The sequence below is a fragment of the Hemibagrus wyckioides genome, linkage group LG11 (genome assembly GCF_019097595.1).
Source record: "Hemibagrus wyckioides isolate EC202008001 linkage group LG11, SWU_Hwy_1.0, whole genome shotgun sequence".
Classification (NCBI taxonomy): Eukaryota; Metazoa; Chordata; class Actinopteri; order Siluriformes; family Bagridae; genus Hemibagrus; species Hemibagrus wyckioides.
In genome coordinates, this window is record NC_080720.1 from 21643778 (window position 1) to 21662590 (window position 18813).

At 38.5% G+C, this 18813-nt stretch overlaps 1 protein-coding gene across 5 annotated transcripts in view; it reads right to left on the reverse strand.

Moving 5' to 3' along the window:
- The window catches only part of frmd4ba (FERM domain containing 4Ba), a 51311-nt gene that overhangs the window by 17442 nt on the left and 15056 nt on the right, over positions 1-18813 (reverse strand). For 3 of the 5 annotated variants that reach the window (XM_058402899.1, XM_058402898.1, XM_058402897.1), the window contains exons 1-7: positions 16272-16448; positions 9933-9998; positions 9688-9782; positions 9161-9253; positions 7890-7974; positions 4348-4404; positions 3720-3742 (exon numbers count right to left, since the gene is read on the reverse strand). In XM_058402899.1, the coding sequence (XP_058258882.1) occupies positions 3720-3742; positions 4348-4404; positions 7890-7974; positions 9161-9253; positions 9688-9782; positions 9933-9998; positions 16272-16433 (581 nt within the window). In that variant the 5' untranslated portion in view covers positions 16434-16448. Of the gene's footprint in view, positions 1-3719; positions 3743-4347; positions 4405-7889; positions 7975-9160; positions 9254-9687; positions 9783-9932; positions 9999-16271; positions 16449-18813 lie in introns of those variants that run through there. The other 2 variants (XR_009206051.1, XR_009206050.1) reach the window with 1 other exon arrangement.

Below are 18813 nucleotides of genomic sequence, written 5' to 3' on the forward strand. Positions count from 1 at the left end.
GCTCCCAGGTGTAGGTGGGGTAAAGAGGATATTTTTAAATCCACACCAACACATTTTTTGTTAAATGCTACATTACAGAAATGATCAGCACATTCCTCATCAGCACTGGTCACACACAATGTAGTGTACGGAATGCTTCACATCAAACCAGGATATTACTGACTTCCCTTTAAAGAGTTCAGAGGAGTTTCTCCAGCAAATGTTGCCTAGAATTATGTGCCATTACGATGTTTTTTTTTTTAAGCGATAAGATGTTCAACAGTGGTTCTTTATGTTTTTAATGACACCCATCACTGATACATCACTAACCAGCCTGACGCCCGAGTGTCTGCCAGGGAACAATATCTTTACTCCCTCAAGCTTTACAGCCACTCAGGCTTAAAAGCAGAGGTAGCGGTAGGAAGGGAGGATGGGGGCCTAATCTCATGGCATGCTGGTGTCTACTGCATGGGCTGTATGGAGAGGATTCAGGAGCTTCAGTCTACTTTTCAGAAAGAAGAGTTCACCAAACGCCTAGTGCCAAAAAGTGGTTTCAGTTTTAATATGATGGCTATGAGACCACCTTGAATACTTAAGCACAATGGCTAAAAACACAAGCAAACAATTAAAGGTATGTTTAGTTCTTGTGCTTGCCATATTTCTAAAATCACTTGTTAAATGCCACTTCTGCAAAACCAGGCAGTTTGGAGGAGTTGCAAGAAAAATACAGTGCCTGGACTTCACCAACTATCATTAACACAGCAACCGGTACTGTGTGTTGTGAACTTTATGGTCATGCACACTAACAGAAAGTTAGTCAAAAAGAAAGTTGGACAAAAGTGACTAAGTACAAGGCAAAGCACCTGAAAGGTGCAATGAAAAATGGCAGGGATTTGTTTACGCTTTAGTGCTTTTTTTTTTTGTTGCTGGTGGTCCATGAACTCTAAAAACTGATGACATCATAACGTCCATCTACCTGGACACCAGGATATTTCACCCCAAAATCTGGTCTCCCTTGCCAGGAGGTGCAGACTCCGCCATAGACCAAACCAGAGTACAAAAGCAATATTTTCTAACGTTCATCTCACTTTCTGGATTTAAAGCCTGTGTGGTCTGAAGTTAAAGTCCACATGGACTAACATGAGAATGTGAGAAAGCGTAAAATATGCTGCGTGGAGGAGTTTACAGAGTCCCTCCATTTTAATTAGACATTACAGGTGGAGACTGTTCTTTACAAAATATGAACCGTAAAAGTGCCAATATTTTAAGTGGGTGTGCCAGAAAAACATTGATTTATTTAGAAAAAATATTGTGTTTGGAAAAAGAACAAAAATTTAAACATGATAAACATGTGCAGGTATTTTGTAGCTCAAAAATTCATGTCTCCTCGCCAGGTTATTCTGTTTTGCTCATTTTCAGTGAAAGGGCCAATATCATGCCTGTCTGAGTCTTTTCACCTCAAACATAAGCAAAAAGCAAACCGTGTATAAGCTCAAGACAGCTGAAAGCATGCTTTTAACACGTCCCTATATGCGGCTATTTTAGGGTCATATTTCTAGTTTGTGGAGAGCCATTTCTTAAGAATTTGCACACCGTGTCACAGCTGCAGTTAACTGGAAAAGTAAAGGTCATTCTTGAAAGACAAACACGGTAGACAGAGTAAAAAAGAGTCCAGCGCTGAACTTTCACACCACATAACTAAAAGCGTACAGCGCTTTGTGTTCTAACAATGTGACCTGGGACAATTGGAGGGACAAAAGCAAACAAACTGGTTTGGCGTCAACCTACACACTTGTCCACTTTACTGGTGTGATGTTTACTGATTATGCAACCCGGCAGCTACTACTTCCAAAAGAGTCCAGCTTAACAGAGGAGATATTTGTTGCGATCTCCATGAAGAATCAGAGCATGAACATAAAATATAAACGTAATAGAAAAGTACCTCAATAATCATTATGCCATAATAAATATAAGCTTTACAAAAGTCTTTTTTTAAGCCTGATTATGCTTTCTTAATGTATCACTGCATGCAGTCAGAAGTAATTTAAGCTATCAATGACTATTCTTATAGTATACAATTCAAGAATACTGAAATACTGGGATTTCTGGCCTTTCAGTGTGACCTAGCTCAACCTGAAGTAATAATCAAGTGCACTTGACCACCACATGAGCAAAATCAAGCATAAATATTAACTAGCACTAAGAATGAAGTGTCAGCCTCTCTGGTAGAAATTTACATATAAACAATACCCTTAAAACAAGCTGAGAAGCAAATCACAATCACAAGAGTGACAGTAAAGCAATGCTCACGAAACAAAACATTTCAAGGTACTGAGGGTCAAATCTATTCAAGGAATCCATTTCCTTAAACTCCAAATCAGTTCTTACATCAAACTCAAAATGGTGTGCCAATTCACATACTGCTCAAAAGAGAGTACTTTAGTCTCCACAAGTAAACTTTTCATTGGCTGTTTAATATTTTGTGCAGGTGAGCTCTTTAAAGATTAGAACATCGGCCCATTCACCCTTAACACACAAGTGATGACAGTCATCTGATGACTCAAACCACAGATATTTTCCCAACACACCCAATTCATGGATATTTAAAGACCTGCAGCTACACTGCCACTAGGGGTGAGACAATATACCGGTATGGTGGTATACTGTAATAGGTTCATTCAAGTTTCTTTTGTTACAGATATAGAGAACATGAAACAAAAAAAAAACAAAAAACAAACAAACAAAAAAAAATCAGAAAAAGAAAAAACAGACCCACACTATATTGCCAAAAGTTTTGGGACACCCCTCCAAATCATTGAATTCAGGTGTTGTTTTTCAGGGGTTTGGCTTGACCCCTTTAGTTCCAGTGAAAGGAACTCTTAATGCTTCAGCATACCAATACATTTTGGACAATTTCATGCTCCCAACTTTGTGGGAACAGTTTGGGGATGACCCCTTCCTGTTCCAACATGACTGTACACCAGTGCACAAAGCAAGATCCATAAAGACATGGATGAGAGAGTTTGGTGTGGAGGAACTTGACTGGCCTGCACAGAGTCCTGACCTCTGATAGAACACCTCTGAGATGAATTAGAGCAGAGACTGTGAGCCGGGCCAAGGAGTTAGCCTGCCCTTTGCAGCTATAACAGCTTCACCTCTTCTAGGAAGGCTTTCCACAAGGTTTAGGAGTGTGTTTACGGGAATTTTTGACCATTCCTCTAGAAGCATGTTTGTGAGTTCATGTACTGATGTTGGACGAGAAGGCCTGGCTCACAGTCTCTGCCCTAATTCATACCAAAGGTGTTCTGTCAGGTTGAGGTCAGGACTCTGAAGTTCCTCCACACCAAACTCGCTCATCCATGTCTTTATGGACCTTGCTTTGTGTGCTGGTGTGTGGTCATGTTGGAACAGGAAGGGCTCATCCCCAAACAAAATTGGGAGCATGAAATTGTCCAAAATGTCTTCGTATGCTGAAGCATTAAGAGTTCCTTTCACTGAAACTAAGGGACCAAGCCCAACCCCTGAATTCAATGATTTAGAGGGATGTCCCAAAACATACATAAGAATCCTCTTCAAAAAGTAAATTATAAGAACAAAACAAAACATGACAATGTAAACAGTGAGATCAACAAAAAAAACGTGCAAATTGTAAACACAGATACAACTACAATGAACTTTTTTTTTTTTTAACCATTTTATATTCTTCATAGTAAGGATAAGGATGAAGATCTGGGCTTTACCTTGTGTAGTCCCCTTTAGCCTCCTGAAAAACACAAACACACCAGAATTAGTGAACACTGCATATTGACTTTTGGCTGAACAATAATACAATTTCTATATTGAACTGCACTTCATTAGGTGAGCAGTGCGCAAGCGCAGGATATCTAGCCAGTGCAAGCTCTGCTACACAATGTTTTTATTGTACTGTTATTATGTTATAATCCTGCTGAAAGCCACTCTATCCTTATATTTAATGGCATTTATATACTCGGGTCGTGGAAAAGCTGGATGATGACAATAAACAATATTAGGTGGATTAGTGATAAAAACACATGATGCATCCCACTTATCTTCACAGACTAAGAAGCTTAACTCTCCCACTCGTGCAAAAGCTTCACGCGAGCACAAATAAGCTTGTTTTCGAAATTCTCCATGGAGTAAACGAGCAACAAATATACGACACAACACGTACGTACAATGCAATATTTATACGCAAACACGAAACCCTTACAAACAGAAATCTTCAGCTTTACAGTGTAGCAGCGCTGAACGCGGCTTTCAATGAGTTTAGATTCAAACTGAAGAAGCTACGCAACGTGTTTGTGTGAACAGTCTGTCAAACAAGGCAACGTTAACCAGCGCACTTACCTGCAACACGAACGCAGCTAACTTAAAAACATCTTCACTCTCCAATTCAATAGCGCCCTGTAATAAAATACAAACAGAAATAATGTAAATAAAAAAATGTTTAGTTTAGCCGACTGGCGGCTCCGATAGTTTTAAACTATTTCAGTCCCACCCGTCCCCTCGCAGGTTTCCACGAGGGAGAAACCATTCACCACAAAAACTGGAGCCATTCATTTCCCTTTGTTATAAACATTTAACGATATGCCCGTCATTTAAAAAAAAAAGTTCTTATCGCACAATGATAAACACATGACCACAATTATACAGCATATTAAAATGAAAACGCGTACAATTCTTTAATACAGATAGTAAAACCTCAGTGTAATCGGAGCCCCTGCACTGAATTGGTACAGTCTGCTAACAGGTTCAGCAAACCGCGTCAAGTAGCATCAAGAAAAAAGAAAGATAAAATTCCTTCAAAGCAGAAGACATCAACATCGATAACAGCTTTACTCGAGTATTGTCAGAAAGTGATAAAATAGGATGATCTGGGACCATTATTATTATTATTATTATTATTTTGAATTCAAAAGGTTTCTGTCATGAATCCAGCATTTAAGAACACTTGAGGTCTTTTCACCCCCCCCCCCACCACCCGTATAGTCACTTCTATGGAGATAAGATATTCACAAGATACATGACCAAACATTTAGTGTTGTTTTCCATGTTTTAACACCGCATTTAGGTTCATGTGTTTTGTTCAAAGATAAGAGCCTGAGTGTCTTAACTTTGACTACTAGAGATACAAAGTAAAAGCCACCTATCACTGTAGCGTGATAAAACCAGTTAGGTGAGAAGGAGCGTCGCCTAGTAAAATAAATGTCTGTTTGAAATATATATCTTTTTTGATGTGATAACTTGGACATTGGTAGCTTGAGTGGTTAAGGCTCTGGGATGCTGATCAGGGTTCAAGCCCCTGCACTGCCAAGTGCTGGGCCCTTGAGTAAGGCCCCCAACCCGCCCTACATCATGGCTGAGCCTTCTCTCTGACCCCAAGGATGGGATATGTGAAGAAAGAATTTCCCTGTGCAGTAATGTATATGTGACAAATAAAGGCAACTTGAAGAATTCTCCCAGTGTTGCAGAAACATGAAGGAAAACATCATTTAATCAATCTAATGTGTATTTTATTACATGTTTATGTACTTGAATTTTATTCCAATAAAGAACCGGTTTACATCTTATAGATTATCATTGGTCATACCTTACTCATAGTCTTGGAAACCTGGTATCTTGCCCTGCGCACCATGATGTCATGTGAGTTGACTGTGTCAATACTAAGGCTTAGTATTAGCAATGTTTACTTGATCTCATAACACCAAAGAATAAACACACAAATGCGTAGATGTCCCACGTTACCCAATGCACGTGTAATACAAGCTGGTTGCAGTCAAATTGCATCACTATCGGATCTGACAAGTGAGCTGACATTACAATAGAAAAGAAAAACTGAAGACAAGGTAAATACACTCGCTTACTGAGCACTTTATTAGGAACACCTGTACCTGCATTTCAGTATTTCAGTAACTGATGATCTCCTAGGATTTTCACACACAACAGTCTCTATAAGTTACGCAGAACTGTGCAATAAAGAAACATGTCAAGTGAGCAGCAGTTCTGCGAATGGAAATGCCTAGATGAGACAAGTCAATGAAGATTGGCTAGACTGGTTCGAGCTGACAGAAAGGCTACAGTAACCACTTTGTACAATTGGTGAGCAGAAAAGCATCCTGGAATGTGTAAGACGTCAAGACGTGGGGGTTGGGCTACAACACTTCTATTTCTGTCAGCCAAGAACAGAAAGCTAAGATTGCAAAGGACACAGGTTCATTAAAAGTGGACAATTAAAGACTGAAAAAACATAGCCTGGTCTGAAGAATCTTGATTTCTACTGAGCCACAGATATTAGTGTCAGAATCTGGTGCCAACGGCAGGAATCCATGGACCCAACATGTCTTGTGTCAACAGTCCAGGCTGGTTTTGGTGGTGTAATGGTATGGAGAATCTTTTCTTGGCAGACTTTGGGTTTGTTAATGCCAATCAATTATCGCTTGAATTCCACAGTCTATTTGAGCATTGTTGCTTATCATGTGCATCCTTCATGGTCACAATCTTCCCAAAATTCATCTCAATCTGGTTTCATGAACATGACAATGAGTTCAGTGTTCTTCAGTGATCTTCCCAGTCACCAGGTCTGGATCCAGTAGAATGGGAGATTCATAGCATGAAAATGCACCTGAAGAATCTGCAGGAATTGCTAGATGCAATCATATAAACATGGAGTAGAATCTCACAGGAATGTTCCTAACATCTTTGTTATGTTATCTTCATGCCATGTTTTGAGAGTAAATAAAGCCCCTACTCTGAATTAAGGTAGAATTCCTAATAAATTGCTTTATGACTGTATATTGGAAAGTGTACTAAATTAGAACACATAATATAAGGCAGAAATGAAGATATTAAGCAAATAATAAGCAAATTAGCTAGCAATATTTCAAATTTGGTATGATTATTGAAATGCGTTGCAAATTTGGTTAACATGGCTACATGTTACATTTTGTGCATATATGTGTGTGTGAGATAGATGGACGGAATGTCTAGCCAGTTCTCCTCACAGTTATTGGCAATGCACTGCTGCACTCCCCCTTTTTAATTAACACACTTTTGGCCTGTGTCTGTTGGACTATGTGTGTGGTACAAGCTTCAGATTACTGACGACCTTTTATTCATTTTTATTCCCTGCCTCTGCTCCCACTGTTATTACAGTGGCACACTAAAAAATCCATGCAGTCAAGTGATATTTTTGGAGGATTACAGAATCAGTTGATACTTTGTACTAGAGTTGAATGCTGGCATTGTTTAACCAGTGGCGATGTAGCATTGGGCACTAAAACTAAAAGCTGAATGAAGATTAACATTTCAGAGGGTCTTAGAGCAAATCAGAAATGCTTTCCTTACTGGCAAACTAACCTACGGTTGGTTTGTTTAGTAACAGAAGAATTATTTTGATGCTGAAAATGTTCTATCATAGATGGCATACTGGGATCATGTTACCTGTTGCTCCCATACCTGTTGTTCTATGCTTGCATGTATTCCTTTCTTCGTATTCCTGTTACTGAGTTTTGCTTTCATTATTAAAAGCTGGTTCTTTCAGTGTTAAGACTTCCATATATAGTTTGACTAACTACATCCAACCCTCATGTTTAATTGCTCTGTGTGTTTGTTTAGTCTTTCTTTTTAGCATACTCTTCCTCCTTGGTAGAAATTCATCCTTTTTCTCATCCTTGGATCACTGTAGATTTGTTCAACAGCTCTGAATTTGTGCTGCATTCTGCCTTACTTGTAAAACATTTTGGATATCTGCCTAATAAATAATCTTTCTAATATAAATTAGCATAAAGAAACTGAAATAATAAAAAAAATACAATGACTGTTTTTTATTAGGTATTTCAGTATAGTGAAGTACTTTATGCTGCTGTAATACTTAAGCACGAAGCACTTACATTGTAGACAGAAGACTTTGCATTCCAGTAAAACAGCTTCACGGTGGAGGGATCTTTCAATAATCCGACAGTCTCAATATAAAATCTGTTAAAAAACACATGGCAATTTCATTTGTGCAGTTGTTTACATACAGTCCACAAGACACAATGATAGCTGAGTTTACATACACTTGACTCTTAATACTGTGTGTTGTTACTGAATGATCAACAGCCAATTTTATGTTATTTTTTCATGAGTCCTTGTTTGTCCTGAGCAGTTAAACCTCCCACTGTTCTACAGAAAAATTCTCCAGGTCCTGCACATTCTTTGCTTTTCCAGGTTTTTCTGCATATTTGAACTCTTTCTAACAGCAGCTATATGACACTGAGATCTATTTTTTCACATTATGGATGACTGATGGATTCATATTCAACGATTACAAAAGATGAAATATTCACTGATGCTCAAAAAGGCAACAACTTTTATAAGTTGTTAATCTGTTTAACGATCTTATTTTTTTAATACTGCCCTTCTGCCCTTTTTTTAATACTGCCCTACTGCCCTTAATACTGCCCTTCTGAAGCTACATATGATATTTAGATGCTTCCCAGAAGACAAAATAACACCATTTTATACTGATCATCCAGTTCAAAAGTTTACGCCCCTCTGGCTATTATTGAGTTGTGTTACCTTCTTGAGCATCAATGAATGTTTGTACCTTAACCACTGTTGGAAAGGGGTCAGATATGCAGAATGATGCTTGAAAAGCAACGAAAGTGCAGAACCTGGAGGTTTTTCATGAAGAACAACTGCTCAGGACAAATGTGGGATTCATGAAAAACTATGAAAGACAGTCACTGATCAACCACGTAACAATACACAGTATTAAAAATGAAGTGTTTGTAAATTTTTGAACTGCTTTATGTAAATTCAGATACTATTGTGGACAATATGGAAACATATGTTATGTGGAATAGCTTATTCACGGCCACAACTGAACAAAAAATGAAATGCTATTTTTCATCCCTCTTATTTTAAACACATTTTTAAAATTTAGGTGTATGTAAACATGTGAACTATAAATTCTCCTTAAACATAAACATTACATAGATCAGAGATGAATATAATACTCAATAATGAACAAAGTATTCATTATGGTACATGCATTAGGAACCACTTCCAACGGTCCCACTTTTTCGGTATGTTGCACAACATCGCCCTCTAGTAGACGGTATCATGTCCTACGCATGTCTGTGTTTACATTTAAACAAGTTTTAATGTCTGCACTCACCTAACATGAAATTTGAGCTCGAGTGGTCCAGTCTTTTTGGAAAAGTTGTGCTCCAGTACTCTCCGGTTCAGCTGCAGCCAGCTCGTCTGACCACTAACAAAGAAATGATTTATTCACTATACATCACACACAATCTGTAGCAGTAAATCATCACAGTGTTTAGCTTTGCTCTGTGCTCTAACTGACTACAGGAACATTCTCACACACTTAGGCTGGTTATTCATTCATCTTTTATGACTGGAATAATCTGTCATGTTGTTGCCCTTCCTTTTTATTCATATATTACAATTACAGTCAGAGGAGTTCACTGATAGATAGATAGATAGATAGATAGATAGATAGATAGATAGATAGATAGATAGATAGATAGATAGATAGATAGATAGATAGATAGATAGATAGAAGTATGTAAGAAGGACAAACAAATTCTACTGTGTGTGTGTGTGTGTGTGTGTGTGTGCTACTTATATCAAGTCAGTTAACCTGCCACGTAACATATCCACATAACAGCTGTTTCATGCACTTACTTTGTGTCGGTGTATGAAATTCCAAAATACTCCTTCTCCTTCAGGCTAAAATGGGATGAGACCATGTCCAAGAGATCTCTAGACAGCAGTTTGGGCTGTGAAAAAAAATAAAAACAGGTTGATACTATTTTCCATTCCACTGTGTTACAAACTGATTTTTTTTAGCAGTCTGCTTATGAAAGTTAGTAATATAGCAGAAACACTGATGAATAACTTGTAAAACTTCGGGAAAAAAGTCACCTCACCTGAACCAGCAGTTCTAGCGGTCTGTCATCCAGCAGAAGCACCTGACACTGCCGACCCTCCGTCATCTGAGAAAAAAAGGAACAGTTGGTGTTTTGACTAATATATCAAGGTATGATGCCATTTACTGATGATGGTAGCTGATGCAGTGTTTATCTCTGTACACTTTCATGCGATCTTTACCAACCTGAGACAGTAGCTCCTATAGCCAGAAAACAACTACAATTAATCTAATAATCTGAAGATGCTTTGAGGGCAACTTTAAATGGATATTAATAGTCTGGATACATAATGAAGAAGATCAAGCCCATTTTTAATGCTATCCTTTATATTTAAACAAGGACAGTGTGCCACAATGTTGGCAAGACCATGACAGAGCATACAAGACAATACAGGACAAATATTGACAGCATATGAGAGGAATAATTCAAATAATAAACACAGTACTATGTGTGCAACTACTAACTAAAGTACTAAAGTACTACACAGAAGAAAATCAGCACCAGAAAAACTAAAGGGTTTTCATGGTTAAAAGTCATTTCTGATTGATGCTACCACCATCATTTTTGAGGTTTTGTTGTAAAGACCTTGTTGTAGGCTGATAATAATGGGTTGTAAATGGTTGGTACCCATCTAGGGTGATTCCCGGCCTTGTGCCGCAAGGCGCAGGGATAAAATCCAGGTTCCACGCAACCCTGCTCAGGGTAAGTGGTATAGAAAACGGATGGATGAATGGCACCCTAGAAAGGGAAAGAGAGATGCAACAGAAAAGTGTCCATCCTATCCTCTGGAGACCAAGAGTTTGAATTTTGAGAATGCCGAAGCCATACTTGGCCAAGGAAACAAAATTGGCCATGCTGTCGGGCTATGAGGAATTGTATAATTACCTCTCTCCCCTGTCAATCATAGTACAGGAGCACCAGTTAAAAATATGCTTTTGGCTAGTTTCATGTGTCTCATGGAAGCACATGGCAGCCCTCACTCTTTCAGCTGGGTGAAATGGGAGAGCTGACTGGTGGGTGAGAAAATGAGAAATGAGTAAAATCACTGAGAGGTGAAGTGAATAATATTATCTCAGTACAAGGGGTGGGATATATTGGGCAGTCAGTTCTCAAAGTTCTCAAATCTGTTGGAAGCAGGAAAAAATGGGTCAAAAAACAGCAGGCCTTGTAGGGTGTTCCTGGTATGCAGTGGTTTTTACCTACCAAAAGTGGTACAAGGAAGCACAACCAATGAACTGGCAACAGGTTCATGAGGGCCCATGGCTCACTGATGTGCGTGGGTAGCAAAGGTTAGTCTGTTTGATCTAAAACTGATAGAGAATCTGTGGAATTTGCAGGACAAACAAGGAGGAGCTACTTCACAACTTACAGGACAAGACTCTGCTGCTAACATCTTGTTGCTAGATACTATAGCACACCTTCAGACCTTCATAGATCTTGTTAGAGTCCTTGCCTTGATAGCTCAGAGCTGCTTTGGTGGCACAATGGGGACGATAATAGACAGGTGGTTTTACTGTTATGGCTGATCTGTACATACTTGATGTATAGTACATGGTATTGTAACTCTTACATTGTATCACACACACACACACACACACACTCATTCACACCTAAGGGCAATTTATCAGAGCTGTTTTGTCTACATGCATGTCTTTGGGTTGGAAAGTTCAGTGAGAGGAAACTTAAGACTGGGATCAAACCTAGGACCCAAGGGCCCATGCTTTGCAAATACCTTGCATTACTCATTTTGAACAATATACAAATGTACAAAAAAAAGTGTGTGTTACAATTCTGCAAGTGAGAAACCATTTTAGAGGAGAATGTTTTCAGATATTTCCATCCAAATGGATTATATATTTAAAAGTGGATTGCCAAGAAGAAAAGAAAATGTGTTGTACCTTTTGATATGAGTTTAATTTGAAAAGAAGCAACAAGATAACACCATTAAAACAGCTTCAGCCAAACCCACAATCATCAGTATGGCAAAGCACACATTTATTACACCACCTTTTAAGTAATACAGCCTTTTCCATATGGATATTTCATGATATCTAGTCATTTTTGGCATTTTCCCTTATTTTCATAATATGAATGGACACTCCTCTATAGAATTAGTCATTCATGCAAACACAGATAAGCTATATACAACCCACCCCTGTGAATACTTTGTAACATAAGACTATGTACAGGCATTACAGCTGCCTAGAAATGAAAGCTACAGCAAACATGCACCATTTCATTGAGTACCAAGAAACCTCCTCCCGCTGATGGAAAATTTGGACACCTACCCATACACACTCACGCATGCAATACACACCCAGTCCAACGCACACCCGCAATAAGAGCTGGAATAAATTACACTGTAAACATGTAAACTTTGTACACTTTGTCAGAACTTGCTCTCCTCTTTAAAAGATCACCACAGAAATGTTTTAATTATCCAATGTGCTGCTCTTTCTCTTACAAATTTTTTTCAGTGTATTGCAATGAAACACATTAAGACATAAGCTACTGTCTTTGACAGACCCAGATTGTCTATCTGTTTTAGATTCTCTTTCTTCATGTGGCTTTTAGCAAATTGTTTAATCATAACTAAGAAGATGGATAAATAAATTGTTCTGAGTTTTGTGGTTCAGTATATAGAAGGTATGTGTGTTTGGTTTATTCAGAAGCACTGCCAAGTTGTACATCCAGGTTACACATGTAATCATATTAACACAAATGTTTTAATATGCTGTCAACATATGAAATTTCAAATTGTGTTGCTTTTGTATTGTGGCATGCTCAGCCCCTATAAACACATCCGCTGTTCTGCTTAATCCATCTTAATCAAGAGAAGTATTGGCGCTGATAATTTCATGAGCTCTATTGTCTAAGAAGGAATTACTCACTATAGTAACCCCCTAAGGGACTTCATTATCAACGCTGCATTGTAATGCCAAAATCAAAACACAATAACTTTACTAGTTTTCAGTCTACGCTTGTAAATTGTTCTGCTCAGGAATAAGGAATAAAACACGACCAGGCATGCTATTATCGGAAACTTATTATTTCCTAAAGATTATAAATCACTGCCCACCTCAAACTGTCATTAAAATATTGTCATGTTGATCTCTTCATGTATCAGCCTCTCTCTGACGAAGTTAATAAGACAAAAATGCAGCTTGTCATGTTACCGAGAAACCACAAAGCCTTCTGCCCTGAAGAGTTTCCCACATCAGAGAACGTTCAGCTTTTACTTCTGAGGGTTAAAAGATCTGACGCTGCACACTGCTTTCAAACATGTAGACAACCATACAAAAAATGACACTTAAAAGTGGAGCATTCTCTGTACTTATGTAAATTGCTACTATATTACAGCGAATGCAAATATATTAAAACCTTGTGATCAGAGCTTCTGTAAGAGCTGCTGTTATAGAAAGTTAATCAACACCACTCAGAATTAGTGCTGGTTTAATGTTTCACACCTATATGGGTACAAGTCAACAATAGTTGTGTCTCCATACTAAGCAGAGCTTAATCTGAAACCACAGTCAATTTAACTGTTTAGGGGCTTTTAGCATTTTTAATAAGCATGACCAGAAAAACAATGTCATTCAATGAACATAACGCAGTAGTGCAGATCGAGAAACTTTACCTTGACTGAAAGACACAGTTCTGAAAAGCTTTTTGTTTAATCCTGGCAGTATTCGTATTATGTAATCTCAATGTGGCCCCAACACCCGACCCCCACTCTATTGTCCTTATCCACCACTCGCACTTATCCTTCACTGATAAGTGCCTGTTTGGCTGCTATGAATCTGTATGTATTCACTCAGCACAGCAGCTTCATTGTGCTTTTGTCTGTCCATCTACGAGGCGGTGGCTCTGCCTGGTTCAGAGTGGATTTTGCATCACCAGGGTCCACCAAGTCACAAGGAGAAAGCTATATCCAGTTATTGTTTGGACCCAGACACAAACAGTTATGTTCTCTTACTTGTTAATTATACAGAATTCTACAAAACTATTGTTTTTTTTTACTGTTTGTGTCCGAGTGTGAGTGTAGTTGGGGTATCCCATGGTAAAAACAGAAAGGGGTCATGTGATGTGCACTGATTATGACACAGGGGTCAACATCCCCCGAGGCCCAGTCTCGGGGTTAGAATCTTCAAACAAAGCCCCCTCACAAATATCCTCACCCCAAAACTTGAGTTTCTTTCTGCAGTCAATGACGTGAGACTCTACAAAAGCCCTAACCAGCTCAGCAGTGCTTTACTAATTTTCTTTAATACTTTGACAATGCAGTGTCAGTGACCTGAAAATTCTTAAATCTTTACTGATAATTTCCCTAGCTCTATACTAAACACACACACACACACACAAAGAGTCACCACTGGAGTCATCATGGAAAAAAAATAAAATAAAACTGACTGGCAATGACTCATATCTACCAACTCCAAATACTACTATAAAGGTCTGACGCCAAACGCAACATCTGGAGAGGCGATTGTCTGAACGTATGACTATCCAACCCAAAGTGAAAAAAGTGACGACAAGAAGACACTGTGGATAAATGTGCTGTAAAATGTGTTCATAGACAAAAGGACAAAGGATTTGAAATAACTATGGATGACAAAAGAAGTATAAAAATCTTCTAAAAACTTCTTCCTCATATAAAAGTTGAAAATGTTTATCTGCATTAATAAAGCCACAACAAAGCCACACTTTATGCCCAGATTTTGATTTAACCAACAAACCAAAGACATTATTTCTGAGTCTGTGCAATTCACATAACATCCTTTAGCTATAATGTTCTAAATATGTCATTTTCCCTTGTTGGATTGGGATCTGACTATTAGAGATGTGTGTATCTCTTTACTCTATAGCAGAGGTGTCCAATAATTTCCACAAAGAGCATGTATGGGTGCAGGTTTTCATTCCAACAAAGCAGAAACCACACCTGAGTCTACTGAAAGCCAAGATCAACTGATTATACCAATGAAATCAGGTTTGGCTTCTGCTTTACTGGTATGAAACCTGCACCCACACCAGGCCTATGTGGATAAGATTAGACACCCCTGATCTATAGTACAATAACTGATCATACTCCGAAGCCTCTTTCTGTTTAATCTGAATAGAACAACAAATTGCAGATAACCTTTAATATAAAAGTGAACTGGGGACATGGTTTGGTCTAATCTCAATGTCACATACAAGAATATAGCTCATCGACTTATACATCACTTATGCAGACTTGTTTGTAAAAATGCCTCATGGGATACCTTTCTTCCTATGTTTTGAAAGATTCCAGTTGTTTCACATCTTTGGTTTCAAATTCTGACCTGCCTCTCTTGCTTGATATTCTTTATATTACTATGTATGGTTTATGTCTTCTAAATGATGACACCAATTTGTGTTCATCTATATTTACACTATGATCATTGTCCCTAGTGGTATACGAAATTTTCTATCAATTTCTATCATTGTTATTAGTTCACGAGGTCCCAGTCTTAAAATCAGTCTAATTTCCTCTCTCTCTCTCTCTCTCTCTCTCTCTCTCTCTCTCTCTCTCTCTCTCTCTCACACACACACACACACACACAAAATGACATTTTGTTCAAATAAACCTTCTTTGAAAAATGCAAACACATTAGTGGCATCATTCAAATCATTCAAACTGACATGGATCTCATGGAAATCAGTTTTCTCTCCACAGAAGCTCTGAGAACCGTGACAGACACGGCCGTGTATACACAGACCCTAAACCCACCCCCCACCATCCACCCCATTCCCTCCACACACACTAAAATGAAGAACATTAACTTACAGCTGATGTAATGGTGATGATGCTGTAAAAGACTTATGCAAACATCACAACACAAATAATATACTAAAATCGCAGATCTGCCACAAGATATTCCCCAAAAGGAACCTTATCTTGGAAATCAAGCTCAAATCCTGTATTTTGACAATTATGTTTAATCTTAATAGCCTTTATTTAACTAGGATAAAAACTCATTGAGCAAATCTCTTTTGAAAGAGTGACCTGGCCAAGAAGGCAGCAAAAGACACAACAAAAAGTAAAGACACAACAATTAACATATGTTAAAAAAAAACAAGACAAAACATAGTAGTATACAATCAGATACCACAGAAACAGCTTCCATCATCTCAAAGCTATTTACAAGTGCCATAAAGTTGTTCCACATTGATGAGGCATTAAAGTTTAACCCTTTTTTTCCAGCTCAGACCTATAATGAATCAAGAAATAGGATGAGTCTGGAATCCATAAGCCATCTAACCATAGACTGTAACTATCATGACCCCGCAACTGCTGTTGAAAGCTCATTCCTGTCCTACCTGATAAACATCTCCGATCTGCCACCATGACTGAATCAACCTCCTGCATGGCAGCAGTCCATCACTGTAGCATCTTCTCAGCATCTGCTCAGTAACAGTCCATACTAACTGACTCCCAGAAGCTAGAACATCCTCCATGCCACACAGGAAGCCCAGGGCCATGTTTTTTTCAGGAGGAAACACTGCTAAGAAGCAGTACTCCTACGGGAATTCTCTTAACCTAACTGTAAAAAAAAGGTTTGGGTCTTGATGCTAGTAGCTGGTGCTCAGTGCTGCATGTACAGGCTTAAATCCAAGACTTTCTCCCTCTTTTGGAGGAGAGAGATGGAGGGCAGGCCCCAGAGCTTACCCGTTCTGCCCACTTTACAAACACACACACACACAAATGCACAAAACATATACACATGCGGAGTCAAAGTATAAACACACGCACGCACACAAGCAGACACAATGACTAGCCCAGTCTTTCCGCCTTGTCCACATAAACAGGCATTGTGGTTTCTTACTCTGTTATTTTCATGTCTTTCCAAAGCCTCTCACTCGAACCCTGCACTACAGCCTGACATTCAGTAAAGATGTACGTGCACTAAAAGAATAGCTGTTTTGGTGCTTACGCTGATTAGCGGATAATGGTGTACACTGATGACTCCATTAGCTGCAGCTTTTCCAGACATGTTGATGTCCTTCCATATATAATTAAAAGCTCATAATATTTCTGTGCAGTGGTTCTTTATATGACGTCATAGAGCTGAGAAAACTGGCTTATTTAAAAGATACTGTATATTTTGAAGACTGGATTCTGAGCTTCCCCCCAGAGTGTCGTTTCCTCCAGGCATCAGACGACTCCACCCGGTATATTCCAAAGGAAATCCTTTTAAAAATAACCTTTATTTCACTCATCCGTGACGTGAGGGTGGCACAAGGGTAACATGGTTCCGTCTGCACTTTGACTTTGGAAAACATTGTACAAGGAAGTTGAAGAAAAAAAGAAAAAAGGCAGTATATTTGTAAATGTTGGTAGTCCAAAATGGAAACGAAAAAATCTGCCTATGGTAGATAATCTCAACTAGATACTGTATTGTACCTAATAATTGCTACTGTTATCATAAAGACATTCCTGTATTTATTCCAGGATTCCTGTTCATTATAGACTCATTCTGGGCATCCTTTCAATACACTATACAAGAAGATTTGGATATACACTGTACTGTATGACGACTTTATGGTATACAGTTCTTGAAGTATAATGATTTATAATCCCACTATTTGATGTAGCCAAGGTTTCTTCCTCGCATTGTCTCAGGGAATTTGCCATTGTCATGTCCTCTGTCTTCCACATTAGGCATCTAAATCTACATCCTGATTTTGGTTTGCAACGATATCTATTGTTGAAAGGCTTATAGATATAAAATTGAATCAGATCAAGGAATTTTAATGAAACTTAAAGGGAAATAAATATTCTTTTGGCTGATTAGTATTTCACAAAACATTTCACTAATCTGAGAAACCAGTCTCCCAGAACATGCTCAGGTGGTTTTCACACTTTACATGTTTCCAGATTCTATAAAACCCTGGTGCATTTGCGTTCATCCTCACAGAAGCACATCGAGATCTCAATCAATCAATGAATGAATTTTTCTTCTTCTTCTTCTTCTTCTTCTTCTTCTTCTTCTTATTATTATTTGCTATTATACACAGTAAGACACCTCACCTCTTCACTGTCCCACAACATTCCCCATGCTACAAATGTGTTGTGTTGTGGAAACTGATGGTGTTGACTAAAAAACAAGCGCAGTTTAGATTTCTTCCTGAACAAGTGCAGACCCGAGTACGAGTTGCGTTCACATTCACCGGGATCATGCCACAGTTCAAGTGAACTCACATGACCTCCTACAGGTAGCCTCGGACTCAGTAACTTGCTGTGCTTCCTGCTCCACATGACAGCTTTCACATTACAGATTCAGACTAAAGTGCCATGTATAAGCCCCTAAGATTAAAGGAGAAATAAGGAACTAAAGTGTACACATGCATGTGCACTGCTGTGTGGCTCCTGACTTCATATGATTCATGTGTTTGGGTGAAACAAAAAGAACGGATCCAAGTGCCAGTCAAACAGCGTGACCGAAATTGAGAAACAATCAAGCACCAGCTATTAATGTACACCCCTTCTGCTGGCTGAATCAATGCACCGAGCTGCTTTATGAAACCAGGCCAATCAATATAAAAGAACTGCAGCAATAGCTCTAATTTAATTTGCCCCAAATTGGATAATAACCCAGTAACCGCCACCACACAAGCCAAGCTGGCTATAAGCAGTTATATAAACAGGGTTGAAGGGTAGATTTCATTTAGTGCTAACTTTGTGAATAATGAAAGAAGGATATTAACATCTAGGATGGGCATCAAAATATTTCTGACAATGATACTTAGATATCAACTACTATCAAACTACTGCAATAGTGCCTTAAACTGACTTACATAAACACAGCTAAAGCATGTCATATTATGTGCCTTTCTTTTATGCCCTGAGTAAAAGTCCATG